This window comes from Leptidea sinapis, chromosome 20 (assembly GCF_905404315.1).
Source record: "Leptidea sinapis chromosome 20, ilLepSina1.1, whole genome shotgun sequence".
In the NCBI taxonomy this organism is placed as follows: Eukaryota; Metazoa; Arthropoda; class Insecta; order Lepidoptera; family Pieridae; genus Leptidea; species Leptidea sinapis.
In genome coordinates this window covers 12,452,195-12,469,638 of record NC_066284.1, presented here as the reverse complement: position 1 = coordinate 12,469,638, position 17,444 = coordinate 12,452,195, and the positions used below count along the sequence as shown (strand labels likewise).

Genomic DNA, 17,444 nt, shown 5'->3' with positions numbered 1-17,444 from the left:
ATTTTGTTACCTACATTCTAATCAATAAGTTTAAAAACGTGAATTCTGGATTAACCTCCTAAAAATGTGAGCGATGGCTTATTCGATTCCTCTTTAAGGATTTGTTTTCATTTTTTTTCTATGGAATAGGAGGACAAACGTGCGTACGGGTCACCTGTTGTTAAGTGATCACCACCGCCCACAATCTCTTGCAACACCAAAGGAATCACAGGAGCGTTGCCGGCCTTTAAGGAAGGTGTACGCGCTTTTTTGAAGGTACCCATGTCGTATCGTCCCGGAAACACCGCACAAGGAAGCTCATTCCACAGCTTTGTAGTACGTGGTAGAAAGCTCCTTGAAAACCGCACTGTGGAGGACCGCCACAATTCCTTAAAAATTAACAGTTTTTGAGTTATTAACGAAAATTTAAATGCTATTTGTCGTCAACGCACTGATTTTTGTCTGGCCCGCGTTAACGCGATAATGGTTTAGAATTCTTAAATCTGAGAAAGGTCTCAAATAATGTTGTTTTAATAATGTATCGTAATGTTTGGACAAACACGTTAGGTACTGTAGCTTTAGTCCACCCTTTGTCTGTTTCTAATCGTACGACGATAAAGTTTTTAATGGCACTGACGTCATCTGGTCTGCTATTTACCAGGCGCCATATCTCAAGATGATAATAGAACACTATTTAGCAGCAAAGGTGTGCAACAGAGTATATTTAAAGTGTAGAACTACTTCATAACTCAAAAAAATACAAAAATAATTCACTTCTTGAAAAAACAACTCATTGGTGTAGTACTATATATACCCTACCTACCCACTATATTACCACTGTTTATTTAGATTTCAATGGTAACTGTATGTTTATTAATTTATTTATTGGAAAACAAACAGCTTAAGTTATATACACATTGTAACACATAATTTATATTACACAAGCCAATAAAGTTTCCACTTAAATATAAGCAAAGTAGGAATATAATACAAAATATAACGATTTTATATACAATTAAACATAAGGCAAAAAAAGTACACAAAAATACAAATGAAACAAAATTTATCAAATTTATCGGTTGGATATATTTTAAGAATGTTTAAGATATTCTTTAATTTTTTTAGTAAAAGTTGGATAGCTACTATGAAAAATGTGTAAGTGACTATAATTATTATTGTAAGTGTTGCATGCTCTTATAATAAAACAATTGCTACTATAATTAGTTCTACGAACAGGGATAAAGAATGTATCTGAATAATATAGAACGTGTATAATGTTTTGGACAGTTAAGTTTAATGTTACTTAAAATACGATTGGAATCAATTAAGTCATGTAATATTTTGAAAAGGAAAACTTGATCTCTGTATTCTCTACGCTGTTGTAAAGATAGGTAATTAAATTTAGGAGTATTACAATTTTGAAACTTATAATTTAATCTTTTAATAAATTTATTTTGTACACTTTCTATAGCATCTATATATTTTGTATAACGTGGGTTCCAAGCAGTCGAGGCATATTCTAAATATGGTCTGACATAAGCATTATATAAAAGATTAAAAGTATGAATATTTTTGAAGTCATTTCCCTGTCTGAATATAAAACCAAGCATTTTATAAGCTTTTTCTGTCATATTGTCTATATGATTTTCAAATAAGAGAGCCAAATCTAGCGTTACCCCAAGGTCTTTTATTTCTGACACCCTTTTAAGGGTTTGTTTTGTTGTTTATTTTATATTTGAATAAAATTGTAACTTTTTCCTCGAAAATGTTATCATACAGCATTTGTCAACGTTGAGGTATAAGTCATTAGCGGAACAATAGTTTCCTAACTCAATTAAATCGCTTTGTAGGTCAACACAGTCCTGTTTTTCTTTTATTATTTTAAATATTTTGGTGTCATCCGCATAAAGTAAAATATTAGAATTTTGAAAAGATTGCAAAACATCATTAATAAATATGTTAAATAACAATGGGCCAAGGTGAGAGCCCTGAGGAACGCCCAATGTAACAGGGACAAAACTAGAAATAAATCCTTTAACAGCTACCGCTTGTGTTCTGTTACGGAGGTACGACTCCAGCCATCTTAGAAGATCTCCTTGAATACCGATACGCTCAAGTTTAAATAATAGTCGGGCATGCGAAATTTTATCGAACGCCTTTGAATAGTCGGTATAAATTGTGTCTACCTGGAATCCATTGTTTAAGGCATCCATTACTTCATCTAGAAATTGGCAAAGGTTAGTTTATATATATTATATATATACTTTTATATTATATATATGTTTCAGTACTTTTTCATTGACAATGTTCGTTTTTAGTTATTTATTTTTAACTTCAAAGAACCAGGGTCTTAAGTGAATAAATAAGGTTAACGTGTCGACAAAACTGGCACCCAATTTCAAGTTCTTCTTTTTAGTAATTTATGCTTAAGTTTAAATAAACCCTTTGTTTTGAACCCCAATAAATAATTCCTCTAGTTCAGATAAGAAGTAAGTCGACACGGAGAAGTTTTTATTAGTCTACAACATAGACATATTATATACTAGCCAATAGATGAACAAAGCGTGCAAGAGGGTCAAAAATCACGTTTAAACATTCTGTTCAAACAGACATACATACATATTATTAGCATAATTCTGGCACCCGCCGGCCGCTACCGCGCTACACTACGCTCAGCTCGTGCGTTTTGATCGACAGTGTAAATTTCTTTTTGGGACCTACAAGTGAACAAGGGCTGATTCCGTTCTGGCACCCGCCAGCCGCTACCGCACTACGCCACGCTCAGCTCGTGCGTTTTGATCAACAGTGTAAATTTCTTTTTGGGACCTACAAGTGAACAAGGGCTGATTCCGTTCTGGCACCCGCCGGCCGCTACCGCACTACGCCACGCTCAGCTCGTGCGTTTTGGTTAACAGTTTAAATAATTGTTAATAATTGTTTTTGGGACCTTCTAGTGACATACGAGTATTATTATTATAAGTTCGTAGTGTAATTTTAATATAATTTATTTATAATTTTAGTTTAATTAATAGTTAATAACACTCAAAAACCGTTAATTTTAATAATTCATGAGATTATAATGTTAATTTTAACAATAATATTCGACAAACATCCGTTCAGGATTATGAGCAAAACACTTCGCATGCTCGAAATCGTAACACAAACCACACCCACGAGAAATCTCTAAAATAAGGGCATTTATAAACAAACAGATGAAAATAGGTTTACTTTTGGCATGGTACGAGATATTAATAAGAATCACATGTAGTAGTGTAGTCATTCCAAGAGTTCGTTTCTGTTTTTTTTTTGTCAGATATCAGAAGAGTAGAATAGGGTTTACTTGATATTAGGTGTCTGTACAAGTCGTATCGTCCTGGAAACACCGCGCAAGGAAGCCAAAGTTTAGTAGTACGTGGTAGAAACTTTGGAAGAAGGCCATAGATCCAGATAGGACAAAAATAAGTTTTTCGTGAAATGCGGTCCATATGATGTGGCAGTACGACGACGGCTGAACACTGCACATACAGAATCCCAGGTCTGTTTCAGGTTCAAATTATCTTTATTCAGTAAAAACACAAGGAACACATTGAACCGTCAATTTATAACGTTTTGCGAAAAAAAAACTATTTATGTATGAAGCCCTGGCTTATTAATTACTTAAAAAATATGTAATTTTTTACGAGTTAAATACCATCGTTCGAATTTCAAATATACCTCCATATTATTTTAAAGCTAAATTGTGCGATGATTTTTTATGGTTGAATTTGGCCTAAAGTCATTTGATCGACTATAAACGGTGCCTCTGGTTGAAGGTCCTTCTAAAGCAATCATCTACCGTTGGCATAACGAATTTAAGCGCGGTTGTCTATCGGTGGGGGATGAAGACAGAATTGGTTGTCCTTTGATGGACGTTACTGAGGAAAATGTACTAGCAGTGAAAAATTTTATTGAAGAAAACCAGCGAAGAAATACAACATATTGGACATTACAATATATTGCAGATTGGGAAGCGTTCACAAGACACTTTTTCTACACGAGTAGGTTCGCGTGAGAAGGATAGTTTTGCGCTGGGCGCCTCACAACCTCACAGAAGCTAACGGGAATGGGATTCAGTGTTCGTCGCCGCAAGATGTTCTTACAGCGTTCGACAAGGCCGTAGAAGATGAGTCTGCGGCAGACTGGAAAAAGTGTTTCAAAAACTGTTTTAGACGCATGAGACTTTGTATAGAGGCTGGTGTACTTTGAAAAGTTTTAATCAAATCATTTTATCCATTAAAGGTAATTTTTTAGTTTCTCAAAACATTTTGAGTGCTCACGTACTAATAAAATTAAACAAATAGTCCAATTTCTCTGAAAAGTTACTAAATGAGTCATAACCTAACCGCTATTTATTGTCATACTGTCATTGCGAGAACGTGCAACACTTGGCTAAGATACTTTCTTATTTAAAAAATCATCTATTCTACAATAGGCATCTATTATTATATTTCTTTCTTTATAAGATTTAAGTTTATGTATTGATAGCTCTATAGCTTATTATGGGAGTTTATTGTAGAAGCATTTTGTAATAGATATTTTAATAGTTAATAACAATATAGATTATTATAGTAGGTATATGTATGTGCTCATGCTTTTAACTGGTATTGGCTACGTGCCGGATTAATAATGTCCATTAATATTTATTAGCTCTATATTACAGCTAATGAATCAATTTACTATGATACATTCACCATTGCAGTTATTTTTAAATATTTTAATTACATCAACACAAGTTCCATCAATCTACAGACTACAGAAAACTGTACGTCTGACTAATAAGTCATTTTCTAAGACTTTTTACGAATTTCTTGATCTAAAGTAAAGTCTAGGTATAAAGTGAGTTGACAGAATACACGGAATTTGCAACTTAAATGGTTTATTCTGTACCATTCCGAGGTACACCTCGAAAATTCAATGAAGTGTGTGCTGATTTTGATATTTTTTTACATTACACTCTTTATAACATTAACTAGCTTACATTAAATAAATTTATGTTAAACTTTATCCTCATTATTATGTCTGCATGAAATTTCTGTTGTGACCACTATATTTTTTACTGTATTTGATAAATGCTGTGTACAATTTTTATTGTATCTCAGGATCACATAAAGTATCATGTGCTTTTATCCTGTTATCTGTTACTGTACTTAATTATTATTAATAAATAAATATATAAAACTAATTTAAACAAGATTGCAAATGAGTAAAAATATATAAATACCAAAGTATCAATATACACTTTAGGTATTCGAAGTCATATGATACGATTTCGCAAGTTTACAAAGAATTAGTGTCTTTTCGTACTTCGTGTCAAGGCTTTAATCCTTCTTAAAGGAATACCTACAGTTTCCAAATTCACTGTTTACTTTATTTTGCATTTCGTGCTCATATGGCTGCCCCCTGGGGATAAACAAGCGTGAGTCTTTATCGATCCAAGAATCCAGTACTCTGTCAGCGGCTTAATTTTCTGACGTTGCGTAGAGACTCACTTCATATGCGTCTTCTGCCGCATTGAAATGAAATAATATGAAATTTCTTATTTATTTTAAGTACAATTTGTACGCTTAATCAAGCTTGATGCAATCGGTTCAAGAGTTATTACAGGTAGTGTCCCGAAAAGCTGTTTCAACTGATTCCTGCCACCCAAGTCTACCTATGCGCGTCACAAATTTAGATCCTCACCGCCTCGATGTATGACGTTGTTCTACAATGCCATCGACGTTTCGATACGGTACGGGTTAATTTATTTTACTCTTACAATATCAGTTAAGCCTTTTTCTTAAAACATCTCGCTAATAAAAATTGTTTTGATAATTTTTCATTACTGCTTATATATAATTCTACTATTTCACTTTCATTTCCTTTCTCCCTATTGTTAGCCACTCATTTTTACTCACAATTCGCACTTGCTTTGAAGCCTTTTCTGTTTGACAGCACTGATTATCATCACACAAATTATATTTGTATAATTTATGACCTTGTTCTCCTCTCAGGTTTCGTCCGAGCGCTCTCACCAACTGACCCAACCGTTTAAGTGACGCATGGATCGTAAATCTTGGTATGTCTTGTTTAACTCTCAGGTTGTGGCTCCATCTACAGGATCTACATTACAGCTGATAACCTGCTCAACCCCAATAATTGCATATTAGGAAATTGACTTAAAATGTCGCTCTTTTAAATTAAAACAATTTGTCCCGTATCGTTCATAAACTTTGGTTACAGATATAATTTGTAAAATTAATCCCAGGTGTGAGGGGTCCACTTTAAGAATAACAAATTGCTCATTATCATCACCCAACATATTTATTTATTTACACCTTCCCTCAGAACCGGTTGCAACGGTCTTGTGATTGCTCTGGTATTGCAGAAGAATGTGTGCGGCGGCGATCACCTAACATCAGGTGACCCTTACGATTGTCCTTCTCTTCCATAAAAAGTAGGTGATCTGTGAGACAAGATATTTATCGGCGAGTTGAAAGATGATGACTTAAAACGCTGTAATGACAGTTGAAATAGGAAATTCCAGAAAGCTACAGGACCATGTATAGCAGATCGATCGATAGAGATAGTTTATATAAATCAACTTCTCACATTTATACAGCAAATGTGGATTTCAATGGTCTAAAGAAACGTTAGGGCGTTTAAAGAGATTGCCCTTGTGAGATGTAATGAAAATTATTTAATAATGATTACAATACTTGTGTGTGAACATTACATTACATACAAATGATTTAAGTTTTCTTTAGTGTTAATTCCGCCAATATTTGTTTTTAAAACAATTCGACACAATTGGCGGAATTAACACTAAAGAAAACTTAAATCATTTGTATAATTATGGATTTCCGCAAAGTAACGCCTAATTCAATAAATTTTATTACATTACATGCTTAATAAAATCAACATTTTGTGTTCATCAAACCATTGGTGCGAATCGGATATAAAAAATAGCCCTTCCTGAAGATCCTGATAAGAAAAATGGGGCACACTATATAAATTAATAAATTGACACCAATCCTTCACCAATGCAAAGTTTCAAATTAATCCAACATTTTAAAGTCGGTGAAAATCATATCTTAAGTTTGCGTTATTAACATACGTATGAAGTTAATAAAAGTGTGTTAATTAGTATGATTACATGTAAAATGATCTGATGGCCGAAATAACTACCAGCTTGGGTTTATACAATCTCCGCGCCTCTGAGACCCACGAATGTCAAATGTCTAGACAAAGATGTATCGATCAGTGTAAAGAAAAGCTACATCTGTCGACATTATGTGTGGAAGTCAGAGACGCGGACAGACCGTCGAAATCACAGGCTAAGTGAGAAAACTAAAATAAAATCATCACAGTTTAGGTATTATATAATAATGGATAATGACACACAATAATAATAATGATCGGGAACCAGTGCTCTGTGAACGGCTGGATCACTTGGCGTTGCGTAGAGATGTCGCTTCATTGTGTGTCTTCTACCACATTTATCACGGGGAGTGTTCCGAAGAACTGTTTAACCTGATTCCTGCCGCCGAATTCCACCTTCGCACGACACGCCACAAGTTAGGATATCATCCCCACCATCTGGATGTGTGGCGGTCCTCCACAGTGCGGTTTACAAGGAGGTTTCTTCCACGTACTACAAAGCTGTGGAATGAACTTCCCTGTGCGGTGTTTCCGGAACGATACGACATGGGTACCTTCAAATAAGCGCGTACACCTTCCTTAAAGGCCGGCAACGCTCCTGTGATTCCTCTGGTGTTGCAAGAGATTGTGGGCGGCGGTGATCACTTAACAACAGGTGACCCGTACGCTCGTTTGTCCTCCTATTCCATAAAAAAAACACAACATTAACTTTATAGACTTAGAATACTTTAGCGTACGAGTTTCTACAAACAAAGCGTGCGAGAGAGAAAATCTTCAACGCAGATATAGCAAGATAGAAAAGGAAAGCAAATCTATTGTTAATGTAACCGATTTTGATTGACAAGTCGTAAACAGCCAGCCACGCTTGACATTAGCTCCTAAGTATTTTGAATATTAAACCACTATCCAACAACCCAACGCAGATATTGACAAATATAATTGATCACGTATAATTATCGTCGTCTATATGCTAGTATTAGGACTTCAACACAAAGACCAAGTTTATCACAATTTATACTTACAAACGCCACATTTAAATTGAGACGGGTCCATTGTTAAGAATTATGAAATCATGTCGTGCTATAAATAGACAGAATATAGGCGTATTGTGCTATTTTACGGCCGTATTACCATTGAGTGAGAATTTAGTTAGTTGTTTCGAGTACAGTTTGCAAAATGGCCGATCTCGGATTGTAATTATTAGCTATTGCGTAGTCTGTAATCGACTGAAGGACTTGTCAAAATTACAATACATGTTACGGGTAATGCTGGAAGGTTAAGTAAACTTAGGTTTACCCAGGTATAACTAGTATTATGATAGCAAATAGCAAGGTTTTCCCTGGATTTTCCCTCACAAACCAGATGTATTAGTTTTAAGCATAATAAAGTTTTATTCCTCAACACGCAGATAGGGTTTCGAAATAAGTTTCTGAGACCTACATATAAAAGGCTTAGTTGTAAATTGCTATAATAAGTAGATTATAAGTAATTTTGTACATATTTTAATAGCAAATATAGAAATCTGAAATTTGAAAATAGTTTTTTTTTATAACCAGTAAGTTTTCTGACTTTACCCAAGTATGTGCTTTGGGTAAAGTTAGAAAATTAATTCAAATTCATTTTGTGTTCGATGTTTACCCTTCTAGGTCTATATGTTAATTTAAGTAAAATATAATGAAATAATAACGTAATATTTTATAGATTAACCCTGTGTGTGCTTATCATACATAATTATTGAACAAGTATGTGTATAGTGTGTATGTATGTGTATAATGTAATTATATGAGTGAGTAAGAGAGGGAGTAGAGTTCTGAGTATGTAAGAGGGTTGAGTTGTGAGTAGTGATTAGAGTTTAGTCATTAGACTAAACATTGTCATGACATTGAACATTAGTTCATGTACTTTGTACACTATATAGGTCAAGAGATACGCCTTTAAGGAGAGATTATGCGTTTTTCTTGAAAGCCTCTAAGGCTATCTGTGGAGCGTACTTAGACTCTCCTTAGACATTACTTACGTAAAACATAGCTATGTGATAAAACGCAATCTTTTCTTTTGCATTGGCCTGTCTCAGGCCTTGCTCAGCATAATTTCAGCTGTTAAATGACTGTAAAAATGAAATCAAAGATGAAACTTATCTTACACTCAGCTAAGTTTTACGTAAGTAAAGACTGAGAAAAATCTAAGTACGCTATATAGATCTTATCGGTTCGGGAAACAGTAGCCGGTTTCAATGCGGTCAGCAAACACAATTCACATATTCGATGCAGCACCGTACATTGTCACAAAATTGAAAATTCTATAGCTGCCATGCCTATACATTTATGAGATAAGCCTATTTGTTCAAAAACATATGTGTGATTTATATACAAAAAAAAACCAGAAGGTTTTAAACACAAGGTATCCAAATAAACTCATAATGCCCTTCTGTAGAACTGCTTCTTTTAGTAGAAATTGTTACAGCATGTCTGTGAAAATATATAATAAATTGCCCAATGAATTGAAAGATTTACCTTTCAAAGTTTTTAAATAAGGCTGCATAAGTGGTTAATAAATAAGTGCTTCTATAGTTTAAATGAATTTTTCAATACAAAATGAATTAGTCTATTTGATAATAATATATGGTTAGCGATCCTACCTACTAAGCTAGAGGTCCCGGGTTCGAATTTTTTTTCTTTTTCCGAACATATGGTGGATTCAGAAAAAGAAATATTTATAGTGACGATTCAAATGGGCTTAGTTTAAGCCTAATTGAATAACGTTTATTTGTCTCTAAATTTGACGTTTCTTTCACTTAAAGTTTCAAGATTCAGTGAAATATACATAATAATAAAATAAAAATAAAAAAGCCTTTTATTCCTATACTAAATTACATAACTACGTTAAACTAAATTTAAAAATTGAAACAAACTTATAATTATTGTTAGTAAGTTTAACTTAACTTAAGCCTAATATTATAAGAATTTAAAAAGAGAATAGTTTTATGTTGGTATTTTTTTTTCTATTTCTTAATAATTAATCTTTAATTAGTAGTATGGGCCCCTCTTTGGGTGAAGGCCTCCTCCATCTCATATTTCTTTTTTTTTTATATATTTTCCTTTACAAGTACGAACTTTTCAAAAGATATTAAAACAAACCCCCCAATAATATGCACACGCAATGAATATTTACTCGCTGCTGATATAAACAATGGCAGTAATAGCCTCAAGAGCACAAACCAATGAAATTAATTAGCGAGTGTGTACGAGTAGTTACACGGCAAATAATTTACTAGAGCATTCTACTAAATTATTTTAGCAAGCATTTGCTAACTAATTATTATCATATGTTTGTATAGTGCAACAAAGTTTTTAGAGATTATTTAAATTTACACACGCTATTAATGTCATAGTAAAGAATACCTTTGATTATCTTGGCTGGATAATAATGATTTTCTTCTTAAACGCCTTATAAGCTTTAGCTATACATCATTTACAGGCTGTTATCGTTAAGTGTGTCCAGGTAATTATTTTTGTTAATTTTACAGATATCAAAAAACTTTAAACTGATATCATAAGTAGGTAGATAATCAGTAAAGTAATATGACATTTTAAAAATCAAACAAGAAGTATCAAAATTTTGTTACTAAACGTATGAGATGAGATTATGAGTATGAGATTAATAGAAAGGTCATTGTATCGAACAACAAGGAAGTCACTTCGAACATCTGCTTTGAATACAAAATGTTGTACTTACTAAGAAATAAATATTATTCGATTAAAAGATATATTTATTATTTTGTCGGGCTAATTAACAGTTTCCTTTAATATCAGTACTCAGCTAAGATAACGTTTTAAAATAAGGAAGCTAAAACATTTCTATTATTCTCATACTTGTTGTATGCGAGTGTTTAAATTAAAAAAAAATTATACTTCTCGTTTCATTTTAAAAAGTTATTAGTGTTATTTTATTAATTATGTAACGTACTTTCGATACCTGTAATAGTTACGAAATAATCGTCTGATCACACTTAACGATAACACCCTTCATAACTTTTAACGTTATTTTCAACTACTGTAAGGCCCTAGTCTCCTTTTGTGAAAAAAAATCTCATTGTTTCAAAAACGACTAACTAACAGAGGTAACAAATAAAAAAATTAACACTTATAGTTTTTTGGCGTTTTATACGAAATTCGGTTAAACTTGTGTTTATTTTGACACAATAAACAGCCTATTTTGTTTATGTTTGGCAATAAGAATTCTAAGAATTTCCCATTAGGTCATATTGTAACTAAGACACGTAATAGAGACAAACTAATGTAGAATTCACGATTCCATTTAAGGCTCCATCAAATTTGCACAAGTTAGTCGTGATGGCGATAAGTTTCGCTTATTTGACAGTTTATTCAATCGTGTTATTGTCCTCATGTACTAATATTATTAAAAACTTATGTATGGAAGTGTAGGTACTAAGTATACTTACTGGCAGGCCGCATTAGTCAGCTGGGATGATCCACTAGCTGAAATAACTGCCATCGCTTGGGAGAATAGGATCGTAGCAACCTTACATCAAAAAGTTAAATTTCGTATTCTTGTAACACAAAGGGAGCCGTCCATTTCCAGTTCCGATTGCGATGAAGTTACGTTCCAATTTAGAGAAATCGTCGTAATTTTTTTTAAATTAAAATTAGGCACGAGACAAGCAGGATGTTCAGCTGATGGTAATTGATACGCCCAGCCCATTACAATGCAGGGCCGCTCAGGATTCTTAACGAAAACCCAAAAAATTCTGCGGCACTAGAATTGCCCTCGTCACCTTGAGACACAAGATGTTAAGTCAATATAATATATTACTGGTCAAATGATGCCCAGTAATTTCACTAGCTACAGCGCCCTTCAGACCGAAACACAATAATGTTTACACATTACCGCTTCACGGCAGAAATAGGTGTCGTTGTAGTACCCATAATCTAGCCGGTATCCTGTGCAAAGGAGCCTTCCACTAACAAGATTGAACGTCAATTATTGTTGGGAGATGTGTATTCTGCAAAATTTTAAGTTTGCTTGAGTTGACAACTTAAACCTTCATAAAATAAAACAAAGGTTTGTTTGGATTTAAGAAAGGCTTTGTTTTTTTTTATTTTGATATTGATATTTGTTGATTTGTTTGGAGTAGCGGAAAAATTTTAGATTTCGTAAAACAATATTGCTTACTACGAGTGAGCTTGTCAATTATGCGAAATGAGCTTGAGAATTACAGTTCGTTCGTTTGTAACGTTCTAAGAAAATGATAGGAGAATACCAACCTAGAGCAAAACATGAATAGGATGAGAATTTAACGTCAACGTATTTGACATTACGAGAATAGCAATGCTGGTGAAAAGACAAAATCAGCTGCACATGGACATTCAATTAAAAATGAAATTCATGCGACGCAGATGTGGTCGCTAGCTATGGGCCTGATGAGAAAGCTAATGTCTCTTAGAGAGCATTAGAGCTATGCTCGGAAATGAGGAGATCGGTAGGAGAACCAAAGACACCGACATAGCCCAAATGATTTCGAAACTGAAGTGGCAGTGGGCAGGACACATAACTCGACGGACAAGATGGCCGGTGGAGTAGTACAGTCCTCGAATGGCGACCACGTACCTGAAGACGCAATGTTGGTAGGGCCCCCACAAGATGGACCGATGATCTCGGCAAGATTACCGGAATACGTTGGATGAGGGCAGCGTCCTTGTGGGAGGACTTTGTCCTTTGTAGTGGACGTTTTGCGTTAGATGCGTTGTCAGCCTTTGAAGTGAAATTATGCTCTACAAATTCACTAAGCTGATATTAAACTGAATAACTGCTCAGATCAACCCTCCATATATGACGTAATAATTTAAGTGAGATCCCATTCTCCTCGTAATAACTTGTGAAAGTACTACATGCTGTGGCTGTGCTATGTCGATAATTTCTTTAAGCGCATAATATTAATATACTAGTTACGACCCGCTCATGCGTGAAACCTAATTTTCAATTTAGTTAACTCTATGAGAAATGTTTGAACCTGAATAGCTTTTGAACCTGACCACCTAAAACCACCACCACCTCATGTAAATCTTTCCAACGTTATATTATATGGGGTCTGTTGTGGTTGTTGGGGGACGCCTTTGTCCAGTCATGGACCTTTTTTTTATCATATCAGCCGTGATGATGCAATAATAATGATGATGTGGGTGCTGAGTAGCTTTATATAAATAGATGTGTTCCAATTAATGTTAAACTGATTCTGAATAATTATCTATTTTGTATTCTTTGGGCCAGTCAATAAATCAAATATACCTAAAGGTTGATTAGGACGCATTGAGATTTCTGATGAAATTTTTAGCCAATCTGGGATAATATTACTAACAAGGAGTTCTTCCTTAGCAGCTTCAAGCAACACACAATAGAATCTAAGGTTACCTTTATTCAAGGTATACCATTATCTTGACATTTACTGACACAGATGCCCGCACACACCTACATTCATTTACAATCCCAGTACCGCTTCATTCTATCAAATGTTTATGCTATATGGTATCGTTAGATCGTTAGCTTTTTCAAAATATATACAATTTCTGTAATTTTGTATATACAATTCTATGCTTCAGCTGTCTCACGAGTAAAGGATGACAACGTATTATTGAAACATAAACCAGCGTCGTAGTCTCTCCAATTCAAAAGTTATTAAGATTTAGCGGAAGTCAAGCTAAACGGGAATTCTGTGACGCAACGAAAATACCTTCAAATGGGAGTGCTTCCTCCACCATCGAGCGAATAGCTCACAGCCTTAACTCAATTTAACGATTTTTTTTATTAACTAGCTATCAAGTAGTAAGTACAATACTAAACTCTATCCCCTGATTTTAATATATCAAACAAATGTATTAAACTTATTGGTTTTAAGTTTATTGCAGTCTAATAATAAAATAAGATTTTTATTCGAAATCACTATCTTTGACTTTAGTCTGTGTGTCTACGAATCTGTCGAATTAATTTTAGTTTCCATGGGAAATTTAGTTACTGCTTGTTCTAGAGATTTCTTAAGCTACTGCATTATTGGCGTGTCGTTTAGAGCAGGCCATATCAGCTACAACCGACCATAATTTGTAGTCCAAGGGGTTCAGATCTGTACAAGGCAAGTTTTTCAACTGTCTTAAAGCTGGAACGACATTCAGACGCGCCTTATTCATTTATTTTATAAGATGTACCCACAATAACTTAACTTAATATTAACAATTGATTTGCACTAACATACTAGTTCTAGGTTGGTTGTTCTAATTAGGTACATTCCATACTTTTAAAAAGAACAATTTAAGTAACTTGAATCTTAATTCTAACAAAGTTATAAAATGTGAGTATTTATAAGTGTGAAATTACAATAATACAAGTAAGAATTAATAATCTGTTAACAATCTAACACAAACTATTATCTATCATGACCTTAATTATTTCTAAAACTTTTTTCCTATATGACCAAAACGTGTCGTGCAAAATACCAATGTTATGATCGTTGATATCGCTATATGTTGTAGATGTGTATGATAAAGGTAATTTTCTATTTTAACCGAAATTAATAATCCCACCCGTCACGTTAATCGAAAAATATAGACCCTTAGGTTAACGACAACTTAATATAAATCACAAATACTTTTTACCAAAAATTAATAATAAATATGGGAAGAGAACGGTCAATTACGTAATACCAGATTACATTAACGAACTGAAAATTAACTGAAAATCAAAACTCGCTTTAAAAGATACTTCCTGAAAAAAGAATTGGATTTGAAAAAAAAATATTGAAAATTGAAAATAAATTGAATGGCTCTAGGTACCCAGATAAACCAGTTTTCGTGGTACTTATTTCATAAAAATGTATGTATTTGTTCTTTATTGGCCAATAAACTAAAAAAAATAAAGATCTATTCTTCTATTATATTCTTGTTCTATTCTCATTAAAAGACCGTATTGTTTCACATTCGTTCTAGAATAACTATTTGAAAATATTTTTTGTAATCGGTTGTCATGGTAAACATCTTGGAATGGAGAAATTTAAGTAAGAATATATTAATAAAGGTTCTAAGGTTCCGTATATAATTTTAAAAACAGTCTTGTAGGAAAGGCCCTTACTGACGCAGGATGGTGAGGTGAGCACGTTGCACTTTCCGACCACTTGTTATGCTTATTAAGTTATGAACTTACACTTATCATTTTGCTTGTTGAAACTACTCCTCAATTGTGAAATATTTTTCATCAGAGAAAAGTATATTTCTGTACTTTTCGACCGCGTATCAGGACAGCAAGCATTTTGTTCGAGTCAGTGTCGTTAAAACTATAGGGATTAATAAAAAATATTTTATTTCACAGGTAAATTACATTACACATGAAATATGTTTATTTTATTACAGATCTTTCGGATTTCTTTAGAGAAGAACGAGCAAGAAGCTCTATGGTTTCTCTTTTCAAAACAGATAAGGTATTAAAAGTTCTTATTTTTAATTAAATTTACAAATCATTTTAATCATAAAATCACTCAAATTACAATATATGCAAAGTGATGCAACAAAAATACTCATACTTCAAATACTAAATGCCTTACACGAGTAAGTCAAAAAAGTGTAAGTAATTAATAAGTAAAATCACGAGAGTTATTGAGTACATAAGCTGCATCAATCCATACATTCCATAAATATAGGCCATGTCCTGTTTATCGACGATAAGCATCAAGGTTCAGATCTTTTTTGATGATTCGCGAAGGAGCTCTAGTGGGAATCTTCATTTCTGGCGATAAAAAAATTTGTTTCCTTATAGTATTTCAGCGAATTCTGGCTTTAATGGCATTAACACCCCTTTATATGTACCTTCTTTAGAGGCTGGCAACACTCCTGTGATTCATCTGGTGTTGCAAGAGAATGTGGGCGGCGGTGATCACTTAGCACCAGACCCGTACACTAGTTTGTCCTCTTTTTCCATAAAAAAAAGTTGCAAACGAGGATCGTGTTGAGAGTCACCGGTTCAACCTATTCCGGGACGCCAGCAGATTATAACAGTTTATAACAAATTCGTTAATATGCTTATAAACATACAGAACAAGAATATATTGAGATGCTGCAGTTAAAATATTTATTTCTTTAATTTTTTCTCTGAATGTTTATTTAGAACCTAGGTTTTAAAGACGCGAATAAACCTCTTCTGCGGCACAAAGATTGAATTGATGTCGGCTGAACGTCCCCATAACAATAGAAAATTCAACCGTTCACAAATACGTATTAAATAAGTATTTAAATATCAAGTAAGTAAAACTTCTTTAGACTTTTATAAATTTATTGCATCATACCTTGCTATTATAATCAGTAGATTCTGGCTTCGGAGAGCTTTCAAACAGATTCAATCTGGAATTTTGGAAGAAATCCGAATTTGAATTCTGCCTCGAAAATAATTCCGCCGTAGAACTCTCTCTGGTAAGCGAAGGCCGTGGATTCACGAACGGATTACTTCTTGCATTCTTCGCGTTTTTCAACCAATTAAACTTATTGTTAACACTTGGGGAAGGAGTTTCTTCAGGGGTTGGTGTTTCGGGAACCGTCGCCATTGTAAGCTAGGTTATATTTATATAAGTTTAAAGTACACTTTTGTTTAACGATAACACTTCACGTAAGCTGTTATTTAGCCATTTTGTAACGCAATTTTCGCGAGTGTATGTCCGTGCGTTAAGGAGACCGATAATAAACTGCGTGCGCGCAGAATTATGACTGGCGTCTGAAGAAAGAAGTAATATACTCCATTATACGGATGTGTTTATCTTAATTTGATGTCCAAATTGTTAGCGTGTGACGCGTCATTGTCACCAGTAGCTTCCGTATGTGATATGAAGCCGCAAAATTGTGGAGTATTTTAACTGACTTTCAATGTGAAGGGCATAAATGTTATTATGTTACTACTGTGTTTTATAATCAATTTTTTACCATAAAGTACAAAGTCAATTCTGGTGTCGCAGCCATTCTTTAGATATCCTTAGCATCTACATATCTTAACATTTTAAATACTAAAGTATCCATTTGTTCTAAGGATGTATGATGTTTTTCATTTCAAAATCGCAAATCTAAAATTTTCTATCGATAGTTTTGAAATTTTATAACAACATTGCTTGTATCAAGGAGTATGTTTAATAGTAATCTGTAATACATATAATATAAAAATCTTTAAATTCTCTACCAATAGTTATGACAATTTCACTCATTTTATATTCTATTATAAAATATCTAATGTAAAGCACACAG

At 33.6% G+C, this 17,444-nt stretch overlaps 1 protein-coding gene across 2 annotated transcripts in view; it reads right to left on the bottom strand.

Moving 5' to 3' along the window:
• LOC126970081 (endothelin-converting enzyme homolog) overlaps positions 1-17,444 on the bottom strand; it is a 75,830-nt gene that overhangs the window by 39,706 nt on the left and 18,680 nt on the right. Inside the window, exon 1 of one of the 2 annotated variants that reach the window (XM_050815792.1) lies at positions 16,502-17,044. The exons of the other annotated variant lie outside the window; for it this stretch is intronic. Within the exon in view, the coding sequence (XP_050671749.1) occupies positions 16,502-16,756 (255 nt within the window). The 5' untranslated portion in view covers positions 16,757-17,044. Of the gene's footprint in view, positions 1-16,501; positions 17,045-17,444 lie in introns of those variants that run through there. 2 annotated transcript variants of the gene reach the window in all.